Below are 20,574 nucleotides of genomic sequence, written 5' to 3'. Positions count from 1 at the left end.
CGATATCATGCAGTGACGGCACCCTCCCTCATCCCCGAACTTGCAGAACCTGATGATATCGTCAGGTTGCCCTGCAAGTATGGGCAATGAAAGACCTAGTCAGCGATCCGCGGGAGCACGCAGCGTTAACGATATCTTGCATACACACTGGACGATATTGAACGTGTTGAACGATAACTATATCGTTCTCTTCCATAACATTCAATTATAGTCTAGTGCAGGGGTCTTCAAACTTGGCCCTCCAGATGCTGTGGAACTACACATCCCAGCATGCACTGCACATAGTTTTAGCATTCTGTTATATCAAAAAGGTGGCAGTGCATGCTGGGATGTGTAGTTCCACAGTAGCTGGAGGGCCAAGTTTGAAGATCCCTGGTCTAGCGTGTCCGTGGCTGGTATAATTTATATAGCAGAGTACATGTTGTGTGCTTTTGGGTGAGAATTGTGTGAATTAGAGGCCTTGAGGTGAAAATGTTTGCTAGTGTTGGTCAGTCTGGCCTGTGTAGGACTAGGAAGTCTAGTATACTCTACAACAAAATTAGGTGTGGCCGGAGACTGCACACTAGTTTAAAATGATGGCGATGGCACTGAAAAGGTTAACTCTAGTGCTGCAACACCATCTTTAAAGGGACCTATAGCGCAAAGCAACAATTTTAAATGTTTTACCTGTGCTAGGCACCATGTACTGTAAATTTATATTAAATCATGTGTTTTAACATGTTATATTTAATGCGCAGTGCCCAGTTGTAGAATCACCATATTTGGGAAACCTATATTTAAATGTGTAGACTATGCACTTTTTATTTATTTGGCATTGCAATCTTCTGTGACATAAGAAGTGATGCTAATTGGGGATCAGTATAAATGACCGCCGGACCCATATCCGGTGGTTCAAATCCCGACGACGGCAGACCGGCAGCCCTGAAAATCCCGACGGTAAGTATTCTAACTATTGCTGATCCCCCCCCCCCCCCCCCCGACACCTGTCATTAGTACCCTGCCCGAATTTGACAGCCGGGAAGCTGGCGGTCGGCATCTCGACAGCATACCGCTCATTGTCCTTTCTCTAGAGAAGGGTAAGTGTTTGACCAAACCTTGTGTATAACACTTTCTTTGAAAAGCACACTAGTGGTCTCATATCTGTGTGATTTTGGGGGAAAACCAATTTGAGGAAGTTGAATGCTAAACTACAGTACATAGGTAATTGAAAGGATGAATGCAATTTACCAGTCCCTGTTGAAATACGATTGTGAATTCACATTACGAGAGAATGTGTATATGCTAAATCAGTGTGTATTTTAGGAAAGCCAACTGGGTTGGAAAGCGGAAATTGTTTTAGTTCCTATTGGAAAAGAGATTTATTTATATTTTGTGAGAGTTGCCCTACAGATCCAGGGGAGGGGGAGGGGGTGGGGGGGTTGTATTGTATTGTGTGCTCTTCCTATGAATGTAGGTGTCCTCTGACTCTGAGGTCTGCACTTCTGACAAATATACCTGTATGCTGTGGAGGAACTGTATTTTTCAAGACATTGAGCAATAAGCATCTTGCCTTTAAGATGATGCATCTACTTGTTTCCTGTGACCCCCAGAATAGCGAAATACGCTTTTTTGTTCTCTGGATGTTTTGCATTGAGCCCAGTCTCCAAACTGAAACACTCTGCCAGCTATCCTGTAGAGACTGGTCCATGGTGAAGGACTGGTGGAAGCTAGCTGACACTATCTAGAAAGGGTTGCTGCAGTGTGCCCACACATACCCAGAAGTAAGCGGTTCCGGGTGCTGATGGCAGGAGTGAAAGTGCAGGTGAAGAAGCTTGGTTGTGGCAGCAAATTTACACGCCCACACAGTGGGTGAAGTCAGTAACAGGAGGGTCCCCCGAATACCCCAAGATCAGGTGGGATCAAAAATTATCTGATCGCCTGGCGAGGCAAGATTATTCTGTCACATGAAGCAATTCAAAAAATCTTGTTTTTCCCTGGATCCATTCTGAAAAGGCTTTTGGGGGTCAAGCCAGGATTTGGGTTATTCCACAGTGAATTAAATAAGATTTTGTATTGTTTAACAGTACGATCCCATGTGGAATAGAAGAAAGCTATAGTGCTATGAAATCGCGAGATCTCTGAGTTTAGGTTCATGGGGAAGAAAAAATTGTTGCTCCATTTGGGAGCCCGTGCCGCTTATGCGCGACCAAATGCACGGGGTTTTAGCTGTGTATAGCAGCTCACCATGTCTAAAGTCCTGCTTTGGGTGCCCAAACTCCCGACTCACCCCCTCAGGAACATGTGAGCAGAAATGTGCCTAACTGCGTGCCCAAACGGAGCAACAATTGAATTGCTCTGTTGTGTGCCAATTAGTTATAAAATAAGTGAATCGCCCCTTAGACTTTAACCCCAGAAGAAGAATGCATTTCATTGCATTATTATAAATGGACAGCCATGTATTTTTCTGAAGTTTGGAAACCCCTAGACCTCAGTCTATAGTGTTGGCATACAACCACGTTGAGTACAAAGTTGAAGTAGGTTAGAGAAAATGGTTTTGAGGACCCTAACTGGGGGAGGAGGGGGGGAACTGAAACTGACACAATTTCAGCACAGTGGCACAATATTGGCATAGTTTAGCACTGAGGTCTTATTCCAACCAAGTCTTCTTCTGTGTAGAGTTTATATGTTCTCCTGTGTTTCTGTGGGCTTTCTCCAGCTTCTTAGGTTTCTTTCTACACACCAAAAAACATACTGGCACTTTAAGTGGCTCCTGACAAAAAAATTAATTCCAGTATGTTTTATAAGAAATATAGATTGTAAGCCCGCTGGGACAGGGGCTGATGTGAATGACTAAATGGTCTCTGTAAAGCTCTGCTTAATATACACTTAAGTGCCAAGTCATGGGACAGCAGTATGTTAAGGATGATAGGTTGCGTCAGTTGTAATCAAACAGTTTGAACTCCGGCTAGGCTGCTCATGGCAAGGCAACGTGGATTATCTGCAATCGTGCAGGGCATGATCGTGGGTGCCTGACGAATGGGACATTCCATTTCCAAACTTGTGCAGACATTCAACAGTCCTCGATCTAGGGTGTAATGTGGGATTCAGTATGACTTATGGTTCAAATCCCGGTAATGTGTGTGCTAGGAATACCTCATGGGACAGTGCAGTGCCCAACGACTGGTGCTTGATGATCATGACCAGCAGTGTCTGGCCAGAATTTACCGTGGTAAGACATGCAACACTGGCTCAAATCACATCGACACTCAATGCAGGAAGTTCCAGTGCCAGCTCCTGCTGCCTGTGTGTGTGTGTGTGTGTGTGTGTGTGTGTGTATTTTTTAGTACCTACCAAAAGTGATCCAAGAAAGATTGACCAACGACAGGGTAATGGACGTCCAAGGCTCATAGATGCATGTGGGGAGTGAAGGCTTGCCTATCTGGTCAGATTCCACAGAAGAGCTACTGTAGCACATATTGCTGAAAAAGTTGATGTTGGCTATGATAGAAAGGAGTCGGAACACAGTGCATCTCTGCTTGCTGCATAGTCACATACTGGTCAGAGTGCCCATGCTGACCCCTGTCCACCTCTTGACGGCGCCTGCAGTGGGTATTTATGCAGCAGAAATGGAGCAATTGACTGACATGGCCCGGAACCCGGCTTTGCGATGGTCTCCACCGGTCATCCAGACCAGTGGGAAGGTAATAATTTTTGTTTGTGTGTGGCAGCCGGACCCCTCCATGTGAATTCGTCATACGCAATTTGTGTACTTGCAAATGACGAGTCCACTAGTCATCTGCAACGTAGGGGTTAAATCCCCTTTCTCTAATTCTTTGCAAGCAGTAATTTTTCTGTTCACATGAACCACATAGAAAGTGAATATGGGATCATTGTTTGTGTATGAGTCATAGTAAGAGAATCTGTTTGGGGGACAAGTGATTTATTCCACTCATTGAAACCACTCATGCATTCAGGAATTAGCAGAGGAATGTTATGTGAGTGTACAAAGCACTGAGAGATAATTGTCTGGTCTCCCAATTATTTGTTTGTTGGTTTGTCTTTACCATTGAATCATTAAAATAAGTACCACTTTTTTTTTTCTGGATAAAAATTCCACAGGAATCATTTGAGGTTGTAAATCTGAGGGACAGCTGTTAAAATGAGCCTTGGGACATCCCAAATAAGCTAGGTGAAGTAATGCAAATGCATATGAGAGATCTCATAGAAAGGACATGCTTTTATGTGTGTGTGTGTGTGTGTGTGTGTGTGTGTGTGTGTGTGTGTGTGTGTGTGTGTGTGTGTGTGTAGATGGATAGATCGATCTATCTACATCCTGTATGTTCCATACAGCCTGACGGCATGTATGTTTAGTGGTGGTAATTAACATTGTTGATAGTTGACACTGGAAGCAGTTGAAGGAGCCAGTATGCGGGTGAAAGTACGAGATTACCACGTGCCGGCTTCAGTGTCTCGTGGCCCCCATGGGAAGGAGAGGGCCTTGTGCTGCATGATTTTATAAAAGAGCTAGCACACTGACTGTTGGGTGGTGGTCAGAGATAACTGAGGGAGGAGAAGGCCAGCGCTGGTGACTGGCTCTTGTGAAGGAGCGGAGGTGCTGCTGGGGTGACCGCTGACCTGTAGCAGCTGAGAGTGAGAGGAGCGTGAGCTGGTAGCCGTGTGTTTAAGGACTGGCCACACTGTAAAAGTGCTCCTCCCTGGTGCCTGTATGAGCGCCGCATCTTACGGCCCCCACACACGGAGCGATATAGCGGCCGATCCGACAGTTTTGAACTATATTGCCACACTATCGTTTTGTGTGTGGGCATGATGGCGCCCGCTGCACGCTCCTGTGGGGCCGTCCATCGCTCTTCCAGATCATTCTGCTTATTCAATTGATTTGGGGGATCGACGAATGATCCCATGCAGCACTATGTGGGTGGGGGGGGTGCCGTTATATCGGGCGGTCGGCCACCGGATCGCTCAGTGTGTGGAGATCGCCCGATATGTCGGCCATCGGATCTGCCATGGCATTGCAAGGTGCATATCGCACCGTGTATGGGGCCCTTAAGAGACAGCAACAGAGTGAGGTGAGCTGGAGGCAGACCCAGGCATAGTGATGACCACCGAGGTTTTCAAAACATATTCATGGCTGTGTTCTTAGCCAAGGGAGTGGGCTCACTCACAATTTTGCCTAAGATGCAACCCCACACATGAATGGTCTTAGGATGCTTTACTGTTGGCATGACACAGGACTGATGGTAGTACTCACCTTTCCTTCTCTGGACAAGTGTTTTTCCAGACGCCCCAAACAATCTGAAAGGGGATTAATCAGAGAAAATAACTTGACCCCAGTCCTCAGCAGTCCAATCCCTGTACCTTTTGCAGAATATCAGTCCGTCCCTGATGTTTTTCCTGGAGAGAAGTGGCTTCTTTGCTGCCCTTTTTGACACCAGGCCATCCTCCAAAAGTCTTTGTCCTGTGTCATGCCAACAGTAAAGCAATCCTCAAGAGGCGGGTGAACAAACAAAAACCCACAAATTCTGACAAACTCCAAACATTGATTAGGCAAGAATGGGCGGGCATTAAAGACCCGCTGGTACCTGTATTTTAACATTTCTTTTACAGCTGAACTAAAGACAACGCTCTCACACCATGAAAGTATAAGTTTGTTACACACATACTCGCACATACTCACCTACAATACCTGGACAAGGTCCTCTTGTCCATGCAGGTATCCAGTCTTCTTAAAACGAAAAACAAAGTCCCAAGCCACGGACATAAGTACCGTCCTCTAAGGACGGTCCTTCCCGAATGATGGCTCAGCCGCTGCATTTCTCTATAGAAATCCCGGTGCTGAACATTTATTGACTGAGAGAGGTAGGTCTCTGTCTGTCTCAGCCAATGAATGGTTCCCACCATTGACTTCAAAGGTGACAACCAGTAGGTTACTAAAGGTTACCTAGCTGTCCTAAAATGGTTGTTCTAAAAACCTTACCCACAAACAATTTTATACTTGTGAGAGAAGCCACAGAGAGGACAACCTTCACTTAGAAGAATCTACAGAGGCCCTGATTCTGAGACCCGGACGCTCTGACAGAGCGCTCGCTCTGAATCGGGGCGTCTTTTTTTTTTATTTGTTTTTTGTTTTAATGGAGCGGCCCACATTGCACACAGCTAATGCGAGCGGCCAGGATTATGGTCGCGATGGTAAAGACCATCGCGACAATCAGGCTTGCGATGAGACCCTTGTGGTAGGGTCTCCTGGCCGCAAGCCCCAGAGAGCTTTCGGCTCAAACAGAGCCGAAAGCTGTCCCACTGACTTCACTTGTGTAACGCCTCAGTCTGGGCAGCCACCCCCCGACCCGCCCACCAAAGGGGGCGTGCTGTCACTCAACATCGACAGCATGCCCCCTTTGGTGTGAGACCCGGAACAACGGATTGCCCGTCACTATTCGGGTCTCGCGCATGCGCACGACGGAGCCGGCTCCGTCGTGTGCATGCGCTCTGGGCCACCATCGACCTGGTTGCGAGCGCTCAGCCTGAATCAGGCCCAGAGTTCAATAGTGGAGACTAGAAAGAAGGTGCACCTGTCAACTATAGCAACAGCTCTGTATAACATTGGTGGGAGGCTGTATGATAGTTTGACATAAAAGAAGCCTTTACTCAAACGTAATCCTGTAAAAGCACATCTGGAGTTTGCCAAAAAGCTTGAGTAAATCCTATCCCACATCGTAACTTGGTTTAGGTTTAAATACGTATGTAGCTCAAATCTTTCTCTGCACATGTCCCATAAACTTTACCTACAGTATGGTGGTGGTTGTATAATTAATGAATGGTGCAATATGCAGTCTAATGCTGCAAGAGAACTGGTTTGTCTTGGACTGGCTCAAGAACATAAATGTGAATGTCCTGTAATGGCTCAGTCAGAATCTGCGATATCAACACAATTGAGAATCTGCTGCATTGTTTCATAATTGGGTGACACGTGGCATGGGATCATCTAAACAACCTGGAGCAAATCTCCCCAGAAAAGTGCAAAACTGGTACATGTTCACCCCAAATACTTAGGGCCTGATTCAATTAGCCACGATAGATCGATAAATTATCACCGACGAGTTTATCGCTGGTTTTGGTGCAATATTTTCACATATTCTGGCAAATCGCATTTCTGTTTTTCGCCACATCCTATTGCAAAACAGCCAAAAACACAGGCATACGTGCAATAATTTTTCATGGCAAACCAGCAACAATTTCTCCACATTTTGGGAAATCAGTCTATACCCCAAAAGAAGGCTAACTGATATATGATATCAATATAGAATTGTATTAATGGCCGTAGTTAAAGTATTTTGGGTTTTGTTAATTGTCAAGTGGCGGTTATGTGTATTTTTGTAGAAGTGTTGAAAAATGATAAAACTATATTTTTTGAGAAAATAACTTTTGGACATAAATTGGAGGGTGCATTAAAATGGGTTCAAGTATATTTTTGTGTTTATAAAGTGTACTTTTAAAAAATGTTAAAACATTGATGTGGCAGCCACCTGCAAAACAACTGTCCATACAGTTCCCCAAAATACCAGGCCCACTACTTTAAACCCATTTTCCACTACTTTATTATTTTCTACCCAAAATTAAAATGTAATTTATGACCAAATTAAGCAAATTTAAAAAAAACTCTTTGGCTAATTTATCATTAGTGGGGGTGTCCAAAGGGTTCTAAAACCCCACATTTTTAGCCAAAAATGATTTTTGCATTTTTTAGTTTTTTTTAACTGCTCTGAGATAGTGAAAACTTATTGCCGGTTTCTGTCTATGCAATTATTGCACATGCGATCATTGAATTGCGCAAATTTGAAATTAATCGCAAAAGTGTTAATTTATCACTAAAACGGGGCTTATCGCATCTAATTGAATACGGCCCTTAATCTGTTGCTACAAAAACAGGTCATCAAAAAAAACAAAATATATATATATATATATATATATATATATATATTAATGAGCTACAAAGTTTGATTTAGGATCTGTATTGCAACATTTGTATGTGTCTGTAAATTTCACCATTCAGTACAGTACCCTTGCCTGGGGTGTGATTTATACCAGAGATGTCTACACTAGGACATTTTGGAGCCCCCGTTTTGTAATTGCCCTATTTTGAAGAACGTTGTATTAAACACTTCACTACAGCATACCCACTTTTCACAAAATGGTTTACCCAAATAGACCTATTGCTACAAACAGATGTCTCTACAAAATATAACATTATAAAGTATTTTTTTTTTTTGTTCAGTGGGAGGTCGAGTACGTTGGAAGACCAAACATTTTTCAACCAAATTTTGTCAAAAGTTCTTCTTGCCGAATGAAGGCGTGCATTGAGTGGAATATGTTGCCAACGTATCCCAACAAAATATCCATCCACGCCATAAGCTACTCACATTACCGGGTTTTTTTCCCCACGATAGTGAAACTTGCATTTGGGATACTCCTTGTGCTCATACTGTTGTTCAGCACAAGCCAATATGATAACACAAGCCCTGTCTGTTTTGGCAAACATCTGTTTGCCCACTGCCGTACAGACTAACCAAGGCAGTCCAGGTTTGAGGGCTCTGACATGCAGCCCCGATGGAAACCGTTTTGTCCCGCTGATGTAAGGCTGGATAGTATGTCCACCGCTGCTCTGTATAGCCCAGCAGTGGTGAATGGGTGACATGCACACCTACAAATGGCGCGATAGGGAGAGGATTTTTTTATTTTTCTAGGCTGGATGTGTCCAGCTAGTGATAAGCTCTGGAAACTCCTGGTAATGTGACGCCATGTGAATTTTATTGTCATGCCATCACAGACCTTTGTCTGATAAATCAATGGCTCATTTCATAGTCTTGTTACCACACTTAGTATATTGCACAGTTTGTGGTCACTGTTATATTTAAGGGACTTTAGTGGTTTAAATTGGTTTGATAATACGAAGTTCTGTTTATCCAGTTTAAACTACCTAAAACTTGGTTACCCATTGCAATTTGTTGCTGGGAAACCACATTTAATGCCATATTGATAAAAACAAAAGGATTGATTTTGGCTTCAGTACTCTCTGGATGTTTTGTGAGGCTGATCATTGCCCGAAAAGTAATTGTGATGTCAATTTTATTAGTGTATTACTAAAGCCGATACTTCCCAGTATCATAGATACGTTATTTTTTTATATAATTCTAGGTTATTGGTAAGGTGAGATTTTCTAGTTTAATACTTAACTGAACCTATAGTCCGCATAATGTTTGCTACTAAGTAACATCAATTGTGTTCCTAATACCATGCTTCCTCTTACAGCTGAAGGTGTAAAATAGATTGGCTTTTGTTGTCTACTCATATGACGTTTTACGTTTCCATATGAAAAGTTTGGCTGTACAGTCATTCCTGCAAATTTTTGGGCTATGATTTTATTCTTGTTGGCTGCCTAAAATAGCTGTGCTTTTATTTAGTCTTCAGAGCTGGACAACCTGCCACGTGAATCTTTGTGATAAAAAGTCGTGATCTTTTCTTCCACAGATGGCTCAATGTGTGACCAAAGTCCAGCTGTCTATCTCTTGCTCAGATCTGCTGGATAAGGATATTGGATCCAAATCTGATCCCCTTTGTGTGGTATTACAAAGCGTTGGTGATGGAAAGTGGTCAGAGGTAAAATAGTATTGCAAATTCATCCTTTTAGCTATTAGTGTTAATTTAACAGTGAAAATAAATTATTTAAGGAACATCCACTTTTTTTTTTCTTCATCTTAAATTTTATCTACCTCTACAAAACATTAGAATTGCCTTGATACTGTAGCTTATTTGTATTTGTAAGGGATACATTTACATGAAATATTAACCATAGTGTTTTGTAATTTCCCACCACACTAATACTTATGTTTTAAGGGGAGAATTAGAAGAATGGTTTTGTAGCAGCTATTAAATAACTGTTCTCGAGTCTGGTGTAATATGAGACCAGCAAAAAAGGAGAAAAAAACTTTTTGTGGGGGCACTAATCAATAACTGCTAAATCTCTAAAAAAAAAAATTATAAAGGTCATTAAAAATAGGACAAATGACATACACAGAGAAAGATCCCAAATGGGTCTTATTATACACACACATGTAATTATATGAGCAAAAAACCCAGAGGATTATCATAGATACATGATGGTGGTTTTGATCATGGACTCATAATTGTAGCATGCTCAAATATTACCTGGAAATAACCTTTAATTGCACATCAAAACGTTATGGCGCACACAAGTATTTATTTTTTTGGTATTTGATTGACACTGTTTACTATAGTCAATGCTCGTATATATAGGTAGTACTGATGTGCTTAGAACAGTCTTTGATTTTAATTTGTTTTTAGTTAAAATGATTTACTATACAATAAACCAGCTTATTTAAAAATGGGCCAAGTCCACTTTCATGTAATTTTTATTTTAAAGGGCTTCTGACTAGATCTACAAAAGTAAAACCTATGCTATATGTATGCTTTTGCAGTTTACACTTTCGAGCAGTGTACGTAGCACTTTGCTGTCCTTTTTGAAGAGATGGCCTTGGCAAATTAAATAATGAATAATCAATGTTACCTTGTAATCTTTTTACTCTAGTTGACCCGGACAGAGAGGATCAAGAACTGTCAGAGCCCGGAATTCTCCACAAAACCAGTTATTGATTATTACTTTGAGAAAGTGCAGAGTATCAAGTTTGGAGTCTATGATATTGACAACAAATCTGTTGATCTGAACGATGATGATTATCTTGGAGGGTATGAGTGTACTCTTGGTCAGGTATGATGTGTAAATCTATACTTATAATAAAGTTGTAATGTTTTTGTTTGTACATAGAATTTTTTAGAGAGATGTACTCCTTGGGACCGTGTATGAACTTTGAAGACAAAAAAAAATGTTTTTCTGAATTTTTGTTTGTTCATTCTGGCATCACGCAAAAACTACGGGATGAATTTGGATTGCGTTTTCAATATTGTATAACTGTGTTACCTAGGAGGAAACTGAGGTATGTATTATCTCAATGTGATGACAGGGAGAGGAGCAATAAAGGAAAAACCAGACACTTGACACTCTGCACGTGCAGTGTGCAGGCTCCTCAAGCCAAAAGTGACGATGTATAGAAATACAATTTTTTAGGGACAAATATACTTTTAGGGACTTTATGAACTATAAAGACAATAAAAAATATCAGAATTTGCACAGGTTTCCCAAGTCCAAAATGATTATATGTATAGGAATATACATATATTGCACACCCCAAATGCAAACACTTCTATATGTATGCATTTAGAAATGCATAGATATACAGTAATGTGTAACATTTTAGGCAGGTGTGGAAAAACATGCTGCACAGTTAAATGCTTTCAAAAATAGAAGTGTTAAAAATAAACTATTATCAATTAACAAAATGCAAAGTGAATGAACAGAAGGGAAATCTAAATCGAATAAATATTTGGTGTGACCACTCTGCCTTCAAAACAGCATCAATTCTTCGAAGTACACTTGCACACAGTTTTTGAAGGAACTTAGCAGGCAGCTTCTTCCAAACATCTTGGAGAACTAATCACAGATCTTCTGTGGATGTAGGCTTGCTCAAATTCTTCTGTCTCTACATGTAATCCCAGACAGACTCGATGATGTTCGGGCGATGATTGATGTTAAAAACGACCAGCGCGCGCATTGCTGGTCGTTTTTAACCTTTTACTGCCCGATTTGCGGGCGATTGCCAAGCGATGGAGCGATAACGTTATCGCTCCATCGCTAGGTATAATCTCGCCTAGTGGATGGGCAGTATTACTCTGCAGCATTGTTCTACACCTGCCTATAACTTTTGCACAGTACTGTATAAATCTCGATCTATTGCGTAGGAAAATCGATCTATATATTAAGCATTAATCAGGCAGCTTATGTTGACTCATTAAGTTGCAGTATACATGTCAATCCAGTAAGATGGCACACCAAGATTAATATTCAATATCATAGATTAGCTGCTCATGTTACTTGCAACCTTTTAGTATTACTGTAGGTTAAACTGCAAATATTGCTTACATGACATTTTTTGATCAATGACAACAATAGAAAATATGCATCATAATATTAGATGCCACTACTGTCTTTGTAAAATTAGTTCTGCTGAGCCATAACAGACATCCACACAAGCTAAGCTGCTGGCAAATTCTACTTTTGGAAATAATATCCCATGGTCTATTCATTTGATTACATCATAGTTTAGAAGTAATAAATAATACTAATCAGATGTACATCTTTCTGATTGCTTCCCCTCAACTGGTATACTTGCTGTGTATCAATGGTTGGGGCATGTGCAGTTCCTGAGTTAATTGTCAATGCATCCATGTGTTATGGACGATTCTACGGGGGACGCCATCCATCCAGAGCTTTGTTTTAATAAATTGCTAAATGCATTTTTGTATAATTTAAGACCACTCCACTAGTACAGCATATATTAAAAATAAATCAGTTATGGGCAAAGCTTGCTAGGATTTCCAGTACAGTTCAAGTTTTTTATTATGTTCCGCTAGATTGTATCCAATCGTAAATTGAAAGGGCCACTGGAACTGAAGAAGGGAAAACTTGCTGGAAAGGGAATGATTACAGTAAGTGGAGTGTTTAAAACTCACATCTTTTACTAACCAGAGGTATTGTATAGCTATTTCTTTTTATTTATTTTTTAAATCTACCAGTGTCCTTTTATCTCTCAGCTCTTGTATGTCTATAGTGGAAGGATGAATTAAGTGATTTTATTTTCCCCTATTATCTGTGCTCCACACTAGGGCCAGAAATAGTGGGGAGTTAATTTTACCCCATTGCAGAACCTTCTTGGTGAGCTCTTTCAACGTGATCATAATAGCTCTTGCTATGGGGCTCAGTGTGCATTTAATTTACCCCCAGCTGTGCAACATAAGCTATGTTCTAATACTGCACAGCCCTGCCAGTCTTCCTGCATATGGGTGTATTTAGCAGGGGCAAACGCATGATTTCTAGAGGAGTTTGCAAATGCTTGATTTTAGAGTGAGTGTGGCATAATCCATGAATTTGACATAATTAGCTCTTATGTAAATATGTAGAGAAAAGAAGATTCTTGGTTGGAGGCACTCAAATATTGTATCAGTAGTGAAAACTAATGATACGAAGACTTAACTTTTAATATAACAATAATAAAAATAGTAGATAATCAACAATACATAACATACAACACAGAGATCTTCCACTATACCGCTCAGACAAGTGGAATAAATTGTGCACGTAGCACTAATAGGTGATGTGGAAATTAGCTAAGCTATGATACGGGCGAATAATAATATAGTTGCAATAATTCAACTGATTAGAATTGTCACATATAAATATGTAACAAGGATGAACTTTCCCAATGTTGCATATAGCCAAACAATTGCTCACACAAACGGGCATGAGAGAATCCCCATACTCAATGTTTAGGACGATAATACACCAAATTGTCAAGCTGACATATGTTAAGCCAGTATGCCGGACAATAGCTCAAGGCTATTCCAAAATATATTAAAAATTACTTGAGAATTTGATGTATGAAACAGTTAGCATGTGGATGACATCTGTCAAAATATAGTATAAGAGCATGTCACACACTATCACAACATGATAATCATTTAAGTACATACGTATAATTTTAGGACAGAGACAAAAACAAAAGTTTAGTATTGTACTGTAAAGGTTTCTGCACCTGGTTCTTAAATAAGTATCAAGTTGATAGTATCTTTTGACAGGATTCGTACTACTATGCAGCACCTACGTCGTGTTTATAGGTGCTATACACAGATCATCAGCTGCATGAGAATAGCTGGCTATAAATTAGCCTAGAGCGTAATGCTCAGTGTACAAATATCAACCATTTGGTCACTTTGTCACCTAAATCAGGGAATAGAATACACGTGGTTATCATATAGCAACACATTGCATAAAGAACAAATAAATTCCTGTGAATAATATCAGAAGAGGCCCAGACAAATGTCGCCCCCGTTTCTGCTGTCATTGTGTCGTGTAAAAACAGAGGAGACGGGATGAGAGAACGGGGTTGGCAGCTGGTAGGAAGGAAGGGAAAGAGCACCTCTGCTGTCAGTGTGCACAAGTTGCTGCTCCCCTGGTATCAAAAGACATTGCAGGACAGATACAAGAGGCAGACTGATGAGAGAGTGCAGAAGCTTATCTCCATACGTGCAGTAATCCCTTAGCAATCTCATGCATCAAACAAGTTTGCATGTAAAATAACGATATTAGAGGTATAGTGGCATAAATGGAAATGTCAACCATTCCTGGTTAAGACTACAGGTTATTAAACTGCTGTGTGGTCAATAGTTGCATCATGCAGCAACAAAACACCTTGATCCGGTTATTACAACATGGCCTTACCTAACGAGGCAAAACGTACGTCATCATCTACCGCCGAGTGATCTGACCGGCCGGGCACCATCCCGCTGACTGCTCGAAGAATGCAGCATGCAGTCACAGCCGCTTGATCTTGAAAACAAAAAAAATCACCGCTCGTACAACCTGACCGGCTGGATACCATTCCGCTCACCTCCCGAATGATACAACATGTAGCCAGAGCCGTCTGAGTTTTGAAGTAAGAAGCATTACACCGTCTTCTCTTTTCTCCCTGTATCCTGTGATCGGGCAGCCGGGCCCCGCTGTTTGCACAACTGAGGGACCCTCTCCTATTTGTTATTCTCCCAATCACAACGTACGGTTGTCTCCCTGTACCGTGCACCTGCTCTGGAGGGTCATTTAATTCATTTTTTGACTAACCAGACACTATTCTGCATAAATCATCATAGGGAAGTGTATTATACCCCCTTTATTTATCATGTTGTAATAACCGGATCAAGGTGTTTTGTTGCTGCATGATCCAACTGTTGACCACACAGCAGTTTAATAACCTGTAGTCTTAACCAGGAATTGTTGACATTTCCATTTATACCGCTATACCTCTAATATCGTTATTTTACATGCAAACTTGTTTGATGCATGAGATTGCTAAGGGATTACTGCACGTATGGAGATAAGCTTCTGCACTCTCTTATCAGTCTGCCTCTTGTATCTGTCCTGCAATGTCTTTTGATACCAGGGGAGCAGCAACTTGTGCACACTGACAGTAGAGGTGCTCTTTCCCTTCCTTCCTACCAGCTGCCAACCCCGTTCTCTCATCCCGTCTCCTCTGTTTTTACACGACACAATGACAGCAGAAACGGGGGCGACATTTGTCTGGGCCTCTTCTGATATTATTCACAGGAATTTATTTGTTCTTTATGCAATGTGTTGCTATATGATAACCACGTGTATTCTATTCCCTGATTTAGGTGACAAAGTGACCAAATGGTTGTTGTTTGTAGACTGAGCATTACGCTCTAGGCTAATTTATAGCCAGCTATTCTCATGCCGCTGATGATCCGTGTATAGCACCTATAAACCCGACGTAGGTGCTGCATAGTAGTACGAATCCTGTCAAAAGATACTATCAACTTGATACTTATTTAAGAACCAGGTGCAGAAACCTTTACAGTACAATACTAAACTTTTGTTTTTGTCTCTGTCCTAAAATTATACGTATGTACTTAAATGATTATCATGTTGTGATAGTGTGTGACATGCTCTTATACTATATTTTGACAGATGTCATCCACATGCTAACTGTTTCATACATCAAACTCTCAAGTAATTTTTAATATATTTTGGAATAGCCTTGAGCTATTGTCCGGCATACTGGCTTAACATATGTCAGCTTGACAATTTGGTGTATTATCGTCCTAAACATTGAGTATGGGGATTCTCTCATGCCCGTTTGTGTGAGCAATTGTTTGGCTATATGCAACATTGGGAAAGTTCATCCTTGTTACATATTTATATGTGACAATTCTAATCAGTTGAATTATTGCAACTATATTATTATTCGCCCGTATCATTGCTTAGCTAATTTTCACATCACCTATTAGTGCTACGTGCACAATTTATTCCACTTGTCTGAACGGTATAGTGGAAGATCTCTGTGTTGTATGTTATGTATTGTTGATTATCTACTATTTTTATTATTGTTATATTAAAAGTTAAGTCTTGTATCAGTAGTGAAAACTAATGATACTAATATTTGAGTGCCCCCAACCAAGAGTCTTCTTTTCTCTACATATTTACATACCTTGTGTCTTTTCTGACTCAGGGGAGCACCGCCAACTCAAAAATTAAATATCTTTCCAATATTGGATACTATGACCCATATATAAGTTGGTTTAAACAGAAATATACCATCCCATCCTGCTTTTGTATATTGTATACACCCAGGACGTTCTCAACATCATTTTTTCTGTTTTTTCCTGTGTGGGCTCTAAAGATTATTAGCACTTATCCAGCTTTAATATGCATCATACAAAGTGTATTGTCATTCCAGCATATACAGGAAAAGCGATCACTGTAAGCACTTAAATGCAGCAGTAGGGTCATCCTGCCTGAGCTGAATGTTTTTATTTCACATGTGGGCACCATTCCAGATCATTAGAGCAAGTCTGGGGGAGCAACAGAAGAACATAGTACTGCCCTGGACATATATGTACATATTGGTCTCCTTATGCACTGAATTTTGTATTATACAGTATAAATAATGAACCCTATTGGTGGTCTATAGCAGTGCACCCCTAACAGTGCATGTTTTCCATATCTCCTAGTTGGTGCACAGGTTATTTTTTACTGTCTGACATATGTTAAAAGATCCACAGGTGGTGCTAATTATTTCATTTGTGATTCAGAGAAGAACATGCAGCACTAGTAAATTCTACATTACTATATCTATTGTGGGCTGGGGAAGGGGGTCTCCAGGCAACCGGAGACATATATCTTCAACCCCTCCCGCGCGTTTGCCCATGTTTAGGGGTATGTAACTGGACCTGAGCCATGCAGTTAAAATACCCACCGCTGCATAAACCTTCGTGCTGCAGTGCCATCAAGGAGAAATGAGTACTGAATATGTTATGATGCAGTATGCACATCTTTAATATCTGTTGCAGCTAGCTGTGCAACCGATATAGTATCTGTACTGGGATGTTAGAAACATTGTTTTAAAAATAATTAGGAAGGAAAATGTTTTAATGTATCTTAATGTTAAGGATAATGTTTGGCACTTCTACACTAGAGTAGTTAATGACCAGCACTGCAGTACAATGAAAATGTTGTTCTGACTCTGTGGGCAATTGCGGAAATTTATTTTTAATTCATTATATTTCCATTTCGGGATCTAGCTTGCTTGTGACATTCTGAGTGCAGCAACATTCTGAGTGAGGCAATCTTTTATATAAAGTAAGGGTTTCTTTTTGTAAGAAAGAGAGAAGCCTTTTTTTTTTTTTTTAACGATTTTTATTAGTATTGTAAGAACAAATAAAACAGAAATAAATTATGCACAGGGCATACAAAAATAATAGTCCATCTCAATTTTGAAAATACAAAACAGAGAATACAATAAAATATATTCAAAGATTATGAGAAAACCGTTACAAACAGTACAATTTTATTTTTTTTTTAAATATGGATCCAATACCATCTTTTTAATTGTATATATCAACAAAATAAAATAGAGAAGAAGGGGGAAAAACAAAATCGGGTTGCTTTTTTATATAATGCAGTACATTTTCACAAGTGCAAAAGGAACAGAACCTGAATATCATAATACTACACATTTATCTACGTAAGATTTTGCATCAATGACCACGAAGTGTTTTCGAATATTTTCATTATATATGTCACATTTTCCGGAGGAAGATAGTCCAAATATAACGCTCATTTCTTATGAAAAGGTGCAATCCCTTTTTCTATATCAATTAAAGCCCTCCTTTCTCAAAATATAAGATAGAAAGTAGTTCAGTTCTCACCATACTAATCGATGGTGGGTTCGGAGATGACCAGTTTTGCAATATAGCTTTTATAGCTATTGTACTCAGTAGAGACAGAAAAGGGATATATTCTTTAGGTAGGGATATCTGAATCCAGGATGTAAAGTCTACTAGCAATAATGGAGCCCAAGAAAAAGGTAAATTAAGTTTAGTCATATCCATTATAAAATTATGAAGCTTACGCCAAAACTTTTTGACCTTGGAGCATTGCCACACATTATGGATAAATGTTGCAGAAGAGGCATGACATTTTGGGCAAATACCAGAGACGTCATGTGAGATAGAATGTCTCTGTGCCTGTGATATATAAGCTCTATTCATAAATTTAAAATGAACCTCTTGTAATTTAGAAGAAACAAGAGAACTCCTAATGCGTGGCATTGTGGACAGTATAACATCCGAAGAGTTAGTCGGGGAAATCCGTCGACCAAGCTTTCCATACTCCGGTCCATAAACTAGTAGAAGTAAATAATAAATCATTATATATGAGACGTAGTTTGAATTTAATGGATGAACAGAGTGTAAATAGAGCGTGTAGTGTACAATCTGACAAAAGTAAAGATTTGGCACCAGAAGGTAATCTACTAAAAACAAAATGTCTAACTTGTAGATAAAGAAAAAATTGCGAATGTGGAATATTGTATTTTTCTTGAAGCTCTAAGAATGAATAAAATCGTCCTCCCGGATCGAATACATCCCTAATTTTCGCTATACCCTTCTGTTTCCATGTGGTATAATGGGAGATGGTTAGCGAGGGTGGGAAGACAGGATTTCCCCATATTGTAAGATAGTTAGTAAATGTAGGGTCAGATTTCAATTTCTTATGAATAGCTATCCATGCTTTGTAAGTATCTTTAAATAAAAAAATTATGCAAAATGCCAGCTGGTATTTTAGAGCGTGGCATATGTAGAATCGCTACTATAGAGTAAAGATAAAATAAAGCGTTTTCTATTTGTGGGTTTGTGAAATGAGCAAGTCCCAAACACCAATCTGATTGATATATAACGAAACGATGCTGCCTGGCAGAAAGTCTTTATATCTGGCAACCCCAATCCTCCCTTAGCTTTTGGTAAATTTAATCTAGCTCTGGCAATTCTAGGTTTTTTATTTTCCCAAAGAAAAGATTGAAATATGTTTGTACAGATCTTGGTATCAGATGGGAAAGGAAAATGGGAAGCATTTGGAGTGGGTATGTTAGTTTCGGGAAAAGTACGCTTTTTATTACCGCTATACGTCCCAAAAGAGAAAAAGGTAGTGACATCCATTGTTTAACTAGTCTAGTGATTTTAGCTATAACAGTCGGAAAATTAGCTGAGTAAATATTTTTGATAGAAGGTGTAATATATATACCAAGATATTTGTGCAGCAGGTCAGGGCATGCGAGAGGCAAAATTTCTGATTTCTGAAAATTAATTCTGTATCCTGCAAATGAACTGAAGCGCTGTATCTCCTCTAAGATAGCTGGTATTGAAGTAGCAGGTTTTGATATGAATAGAAGCATATCATCCGCAAACAAGGACAGCTTCAACTGTATATCTCCAATATATATACCAGTGTATAAGGAATTGTTACGTAGAGAGATTGCCAAAGGTTCTAATGTTAGGGCAAACAATAAAAGAGAAAGTGGACAGCCTTGACGTGTACCCCTTTGAATGGAGATTTGGGAAGACACAAATCTATTTGCAATCACTCTGAAGGATGCGGAAGAATTTAATGCACAAATCAAATTAATAATTTGCAATGGGAAACCAAACCGTCTTGAGTACCTCATAAAGATGATCCCAAACCACCAAATCAAATGCCTTTTCGGCGTCTAAGGATAATAATAGGCTGAGATCATCCTCATGAAAGTCATCAATTTGTTGCAATACCGCCAGTACCTTTCGGATATTTGAAACAGAACTTCGTCCCTGAATAAAACCCTGTTTGATCTTCATGGACCAAAAAAGGAACAACCTGTTTAAATCTATTAGCGATAATTTTGGTGAAAATTTTATAGTCGACGTTTAATAACGATATGGGGCGGTATGAAGCTGGTATAGTAGGATCTTTACCAGGCTTAGGTAGCACTGTAATAAAGGCTTCATTAAAACCCGGTGGAAGAGTACAAGTAGTGAGAATGGAATTAAATAAACTAGTTAAAGGAGTAATGACTGATGGTTGAAGGAGCTTATAAAACTCACCAGTAAAGCTGTCCAGCCCTGGCGATTTGCAGTTGGGAAGGTTTTTAATAGTTGCAGCAACCTCTTCCTCAGTAATCAGGTGACATATAAATGTAGTTTGATCTGTCGAGAGCTGTGGAAGGGTAAGTTTTTGCCAGAATGAGTCCTTGGCAGTAGTATCAATTGGGTCTTGGGAATATAAAGCAGAGTAAAAGTCATGGAGTACTTCAATGATATTCTGACCAGTATATTGAAGAGAGCCAGCACCATCAGTAAGGGATAAAATAGTAGAAGAGGTACGAGTACCTCGTAGGAGATTGGACAGGAGCTTACCTGATTTATCTCAATGCATATTAAAAGTTGATTTGTTGGTATTAACTTGACTATCTGCAACCTGCTGCACCAAACAATCAACCAAGTCTGGCCTCGTCAAATTTAGTTTTGGTAAGGGGTGAGGGAGATTTACTAAAATTTTGGCAAGCTAAT

General features: G+C 39.9%; 1 protein-coding gene across 3 annotated transcripts in view; it reads left to right on the top strand.

Moving 5' to 3' along the window:
- Positions 1-20,574, top strand: part of CPNE1 (copine 1) — a 146,873-nt gene that overhangs the window by 103,619 nt on the left and 22,680 nt on the right. For all 3 annotated transcript variants that reach the window (XM_088480681.1, XM_088480683.1, XM_088480682.1), the window contains exons 3-5: positions 9,523-9,651; positions 10,601-10,780; positions 12,541-12,615. In XM_088480681.1, the coding sequence (XP_088336807.1) occupies positions 9,523-9,651; positions 10,601-10,780; positions 12,541-12,615 (384 nt within the window). The remainder of the gene's footprint in view (positions 1-9,522; positions 9,652-10,600; positions 10,781-12,540; positions 12,616-20,574) is intronic.

The sequence above is a fragment of the Taudactylus pleione genome, unplaced genomic scaffold, assembly GCF_031769625.1.
Source record: "Taudactylus pleione unplaced genomic scaffold, aTauple2 ptg000256l, whole genome shotgun sequence".
NCBI lineage: Eukaryota > Metazoa > Chordata > Amphibia > Anura > Myobatrachidae > Taudactylus > Taudactylus pleione.
Note: the sequence above shows the minus strand (reverse complement) of the source record. Positions and strands in the feature narration are given on the sequence as shown.